Source organism: Mycteria americana, chromosome 17, assembly GCF_035582795.1.
Source record: "Mycteria americana isolate JAX WOST 10 ecotype Jacksonville Zoo and Gardens chromosome 17, USCA_MyAme_1.0, whole genome shotgun sequence".
Classification (NCBI taxonomy): domain Eukaryota; kingdom Metazoa; phylum Chordata; class Aves; order Ciconiiformes; family Ciconiidae; genus Mycteria; species Mycteria americana.
In genome coordinates this window covers 2,711,887-2,717,513 of record NC_134381.1, presented here as the reverse complement: position 1 = coordinate 2,717,513, position 5,627 = coordinate 2,711,887, and the positions used below count along the sequence as shown (strand labels likewise).

General features: G+C 51.1%; 1 protein-coding gene across 1 annotated transcript; it reads right to left on the bottom strand.

Annotated features, from left to right (window-relative positions):
• Positions 1 to 4,952: 4,952 nt before the first annotated feature.
• On the bottom strand, positions 4,953 to 5,578 carry CDC26 (cell division cycle 26). The gene is made up of 2 exons (XM_075519668.1): positions 5,400 to 5,578; positions 4,953 to 5,312 (listed from the first exon to the last, which is right to left on the bottom strand). Exons 1-2 carry the CDS (start codon positions 5,478 to 5,480, stop codon positions 5,136 to 5,138), a joined length of 258 nt encoding a protein of 85 aa, XP_075375783.1. The 5' UTR covers positions 5,481 to 5,578; the 3' UTR covers positions 4,953 to 5,135.
• Between the last annotated feature and the right edge of the window lie 49 nt (positions 5,579 to 5,627).

Genomic DNA, 5,627 nt, shown 5'->3' with positions numbered 1-5,627 from the left:
ATTTACTTCATGTTGAATTGCACCTGGATGGATCTAGAGCTTGACTTTTGGTTTACTAAAACTAGTTCTGTAAATAAGGCAAGAGCTAAATAATGATTTCATGACAGCAAAGGTTAAACTGTCTGAAGAGAGCATTCCTTAATTGAGATGAAGGAAGTAAAACAACCATGTTCCTGTAAAGGAGAGATTTGGGGAAGAGAAGAAAGAAAAGATAGGACTACAGCAGCCTTCAGTCTCTTCTCAGGTGAAATTTGGAGCAGCTTGGGCTGATTAAAAAGTATTCCTGACCCAGATGACTCCTCTTTGTCTTAATAATCATGCTGTGACCATGTTAGCTTGGAGGTGCAAAAGTTATCAGTGCCAGTGGTGGACAAGTGTTGTAGCGCAGTGAAGAACTTCCCGTTCAGTACTGTGAGCTCTACACTTTTCACAGGCAAGGCAGGCTGTGACACAGGCAAAACCAGCTTACTGCATGCGTGATGCCCAGAACATGCTTTGGGTTTTCTAGGGAGCAGTTTTGGTTTAGTACTTTGTTATTAAACTGCTTCTTGTTGTAGGGAATGTTGTGCAGAGTATGGTGCAAAGCTGGAGTCTTCATTCTACTCAGGATGCCCAATTTGTGCCAGTAACTGGCTGAAAGGGAAGATGGTGGGATTTTCAGAAGGGCACTGAAAAACAGGCACCACTTTCAGACTGGGGCTGATGTCTGGGATGCGCCATGAGAACAGGGAATCCTTTTGAGATGAAAGTATCTGGGCACATGCAGTAGCAGTTTTTTCTCCGAAGATGCTACTAGTCGTGTTGTTAGCAGTAGCTGTGTGAGGAAAGCTGATCTTTGAAGAGGCATTACATTTCTTTAGCCCATAAGCCTTACAGGGCGAGGCCCATCCCTGTGTATGTGGGTTCTTTGCTGTACTGATGCTACTGCATCAGCACAGAGCCCACCCTCGCCCTACCACCCTCTTCGAAAGGCAATGGGAAATTTGTTACTGCCGCTACCAGGATCTTGAATTGCACCACTAAAGTCAACTGTCCTGGGTTGATGCCAGGTATTTATTTGGACATCTTGTTTTCTTTGGGCAGTGCAAATACAGAATAAAAGGAGATGAGTTAAAAGCAGGCTCAGGTTTCTAAAGAGGTTCTTTCTGTAGCAAATTTGCATCTGGATGAAAGAGGCAAAGAAATTTTCATGGAAAAATTCTAGCCACCTCCTGATGAGAGATAGGAAAAGCTCTTCCCCAGTCTGATCTTTGAAAGGAGTTATGTCTGTACAGACTGCAGAAGGACATACTGATGCCCTCTCTCTGCATCTATCATGAAGGTAAAAATCTTCTGTGCCCTCTAAGCAATTAGGCCTCGCTGTGAGAGCGGAAAACAGACCCTTCCAATCCCTGTATGAGAGCTGAGGAAATCATAGTGCTTGTCAAAGAAAATTGAAGCAGTTAAGTGCTGGAGATGGTTGTTCATGTTTTGAAAGCTTTACACTGCAGGGGCTTGATCCCTGAAGGAGTTCAGAGCCGACGTTGCCGACACCGCTCTGATTGGTTTCTCTTGAACGAGATGGAGTTGTTGCCGTTGCAGGGATGTCTGATCATAGGGTATAGTCACAAGTGGCTTTGCATGATGACACTAGTTACTTCATATACCTCTTGCTGTGTCTTTCTCTAAAATAGAACCTCTGCTTGGCCTGATCTTCTTGCTATCAACTTTTAGCCACCTTTCCCTGTATTCAGGTGACCAGACTTGAATTCTGTGATTCAAGTGGTCAGAGATTAATGACTCGGAGATTAGGCAATAGCCGTGGCTTTTACAATATAAATTCGGTTCTCCTGTTAGCTTTTCTGCCTCATTCTACGTGTAGCACCTGTGCCCTTGAAATTGTTTCTCCCCCTGAGGATGAGTACCTCTGTCTTCAAAGGGTCATCTCCTGCCCATGCTCACACAGGAGAAGGCACACAGCTTTCTCCAGTGTGCAGAGAGGGAAGTGACGCTGACCTAGCAGCGGTCACCTGGGGAGCAGGAACCTGGGCAGAAGTCTCCCAAGTGTCTATCAAGCGCCCCAGCTACCTTCCAGCAGCCTGCAAGAATGATGGTTTGAGCATTGGGCAGTACCAGAGTTAGAAGTAGGAGCCCAGGCTGGGCCTTGAGGAGAGGTGCACAAGCGAAGGTCTGAAGGGAAGGTGGTTAAGGAAAGATGGAGGGCTGTGTCCTCTCTGCTGCTGAGCTCGCTGATACAGCAAGGCACAACCAAGAAAGGGACGTTTCCAGTCCATGTCTCCCTGCCAGCTTTGGCCGTGCTTTCTTTTGGTTCAGTGGTGACAATCCAGAGAAGCCACCTACCTCCCTGTGTCCTAGCCTCCCCCTCGTCCACCAGATGCCACCAGCTGCCGTGTTCTTGGCCCAGGTTGCTGTTTGCTTTGCCAGAGTTTGAGCAAAACCCGGACTCCCTACTGATGACTTCTACTGACTGCTTTTGGTGCAGTCCCAGCCTTTCTGCAGGCTGTATTTAAAGTTGTCCTGGTAACACTAAACTCACACTAGGGGAAGTGAGGACTCTAATGATTATGAGACTTGAGTAAATTAAATCGTATGTCAACACACATGTAGCATGCTTGGAATGTGATGTCCTGCATCTGTCTTTGTACCCTGATGTTTGATCTCCACACGCTGTGCCTCTGGATTATCATCTTGGAAGAAGTGCACAAAGTATCTGGGCTGTGTTCATCAGCTGGCTTTTGTTGTTTTTCTTCGAGTGCCTTTTCAGTTTGTCTGGAGTCAGTCCCACCAGATCCAGCAGGATTTCTAGTTTTGTTTACAGTGGACTGTCTTTTTTTTTTTTTTTTTACTCTTGCTCTTTGTGGAGGTAACTTGTCTAATATTACTGTGATTATCAAGAATCTCCTGTATATAAATAACAATAAAATAGATTGCATTTTACTGTGGTGGATGTGTGTTTTGGAAACAATCCTCAATGCTGAGACTGCAGCTGAAGTGGAGGCTGGTGGCTCTTACTGCAGCATTCAGAAAGACACTCCAAGAGTAAGTGTCTGCTTTTATTAGTAAGAGGCCCCACAGCCAGGCAATCCAGCCTGGCCTTCCCCAGCCCCTGTGCTCTGGCACGATTCTTCTGTGCCTGCTGTGACAGCACGAGTGAGCAGCAGGGGCTGAGTGTCCATCTTCAGGTGGCTGGGGATGGGAGTGAGGAGCAGCGTCCTCTGGGCCTGCCCCAGCCACGAGCAATAAGTCCTGAAGCTGCTGGAACGGGAATGTGGGAAGTCACTGATGCAGGAGTCGCCGTTCGTTTCAGTCCAGTTACACTTTGCAGAGTGTGGGGAAAGCCGAGATGGAAAGAAGGATCGGTGCTTCCCAGATCTGCTTTCCCCTACAGAGGGAGGAGTCGAAGGACAAGCGTTTTAGGGAGCTGTAATAATGAGCCCCTCAGTGCATGGAAGGTGTCTGTGCCCAGCAAGGAATACCGGTCTCCCTCACAGAGTTTTACTCTAGATTGTATTTGTCCATACAAGAGAAATGAGGGGCTGGGTTGGTTTTTCTTCCCCTGTGCAACTGAAGGATGTCTGGAACCTGCTAAGATGTTTCCCTGTCAGACCTGGGCATGCTGGGAATCCCTGAATAGCAGGGCAATCCCTGATAATTTTATGTGGTGGTAGACTGGAAAAGCAGCTCTGCTCTACGCCAGACTGTGGCTCTTTCCAGTTTGAAAAGTTTTAAGTTCTGTATGTTTCCCCAGCCTGACCTGAAATCTGATGCTCCTACAACACATGAAACATGAATTTAACAAGTCTGGTTTGGAGCATTGCTTGAGACACTGAAAAAATATAACTGATCGCTGTGCTGGAAGATGGTAGAAAACAATCCCAGGCAGGAGCAGAGAGAGCCTCCAGTCCCATCTCTGAATTCCCTGTGGGTGTCCTGGTGCAGGCCCCAGGGCTGCTGGCACCCTGCTCTGCCTCCTGCCCCAGGCTGGAGGGAACGGAGCTTCTTAAACACCAACAAGCTGCTTCAGTTTTTATAACTTGCTTCCTTCAGGTCACCTGCCTGCATGCTAGACTCCTTTTTGGGGTTCTGCATTATCTCATCTTTCATTACATGCCCAGCCAGCTGATGGTAGTAGGAATCACTGTTGTAAATCCAGGTATGTGTTGGTTAGTCTGTCAGAAATCAATCCACCTTTCTGCTTTTTACGTGACACCAGCTGTAAGGAAATAGTTGGTGACCTTTGATCTGAGCAACAAATGTCGCTGGCAGCTACCTGAACTCCATCACAGGGTGACAAACCAGCAGAGCTGGGGTGACGCGCTCCCCAGGGCTGAATGGAAGTGAAACGGATAAGCGTAAAGGAAAAACTGCTCCATCAGAAAATACGGGATGTTGTTCCACGTCCGTGTGCTCAGTATGTTCTACTGCATCCAGGTTTGCAGCCGTTCCCTGCGAAGGGCCCAGTCCACATCCCAGCTGTGACACGGGGAAGCAGCTGTACAGCCATCTCTGGGAAATAGGATTTTAATAGATGTGGGGGGGCTTCTTTCCTGGCCTCCGAAAATGATGGAGCAGCGTCTAGAAGTATTGCCTGTTGCACCCAGAGTCGTGACGCCCGCTGCCTTTATGCACACAGGCTCACTGCATGAATAAAACACTGATCAGACGCCCTCCAGCGTCTTCTCCTTAGCGGGATCACTGACTTGTAGGGCTAAAGGTTTACATGAACACATGCCACTGGCTCCATTTTTAGGATTACTAAATCAAAAGCTCCCGCCGCAGAGGCAGCGTTTTACCTCCTCGCTGCATCGGGGCGCACGCAGCTGAAGGAAGCGCCGCTGGTCTTGGTGTTTCCACGCTGCCTGCGTGGTCTCCGCAGCCATTTACAGCAGCTCGTGTGATTATTTTTTTTTTTAAAAAGGACATATTTATTTAAAACAAAACACTCGGCCAAGGGGCATTCACAGGCGTGTTAACCAGACAAACTTAAAAAAAAAAAACAAAACCAAACCAACAGCAAAAACGAGGGGGAGAGGCCCGTCCCGCCGGCCTCGGGGCCCCTCCGGGCTGGCGCGGGGGGCTGGCGGCTCCCCGCCGCCCCGTCCCGCCCAGCCGGGGGTGCCGGGCCGCCCCCGCCGCTAGAATTCGAAGGTGCCGAAGTGGGCGGCGCGGCCGCCGGCCTTGGGCTGCGGCTTGTAACCGATCCGGTCATTGATGATCTGCTCCCGGCTCTTGTGCTCGGCGCCCAGCGCGATGGCCGCCGCCTCCTCGCCGGCCGCCGCCGCCTCCGCGTCCTCCCGCTGCTTCTTGCGGCTCTGCGGGGCAAAGGGGCCGCGTCAGGGCGCTCCCGGGCGGGGGCAGGCGGACCCGCCGGGGGCGGCCGCGGCCGGCCCCGCTCGCACCTCCAGGTCCTTCCGGATGCTCTCGAACTCCTCGATGTCGTCCAGCTTCAGCTCCAGCCGCGTCGGCTTCCGCCGCAGCATCGCGACCCGCCGCCGCGCCGCTCCGCTCCCTCAGCCGCCGCCGGCGAGGGCCGAGCGCGCCCAGGCCGCGCCTCCCGCCGTGCCCCGCGCGCCCCGCCCCGCCCCGCCCGGACGCCGCGCCTCCCGCCGTGCCTCCCGCCGTGCCCC

Excerpts from the sequence above, each read along its gene's own strand:
- CDC26 (XM_075519668.1), bottom strand. The coding sequence starts at position 5,480 with ATGCTGCGGCGGAAGCCGACGCGGCTGGAGCTGAAGCTGGACGACATC. Across the intron at positions 5,313-5,399 it reads GCATCCGGAAGGACCTGGAG|AGCCGCAAGAAGCAGCGGGA; the intron begins GTGCGAGCGGGG and ends TTTGCCCCGCAG.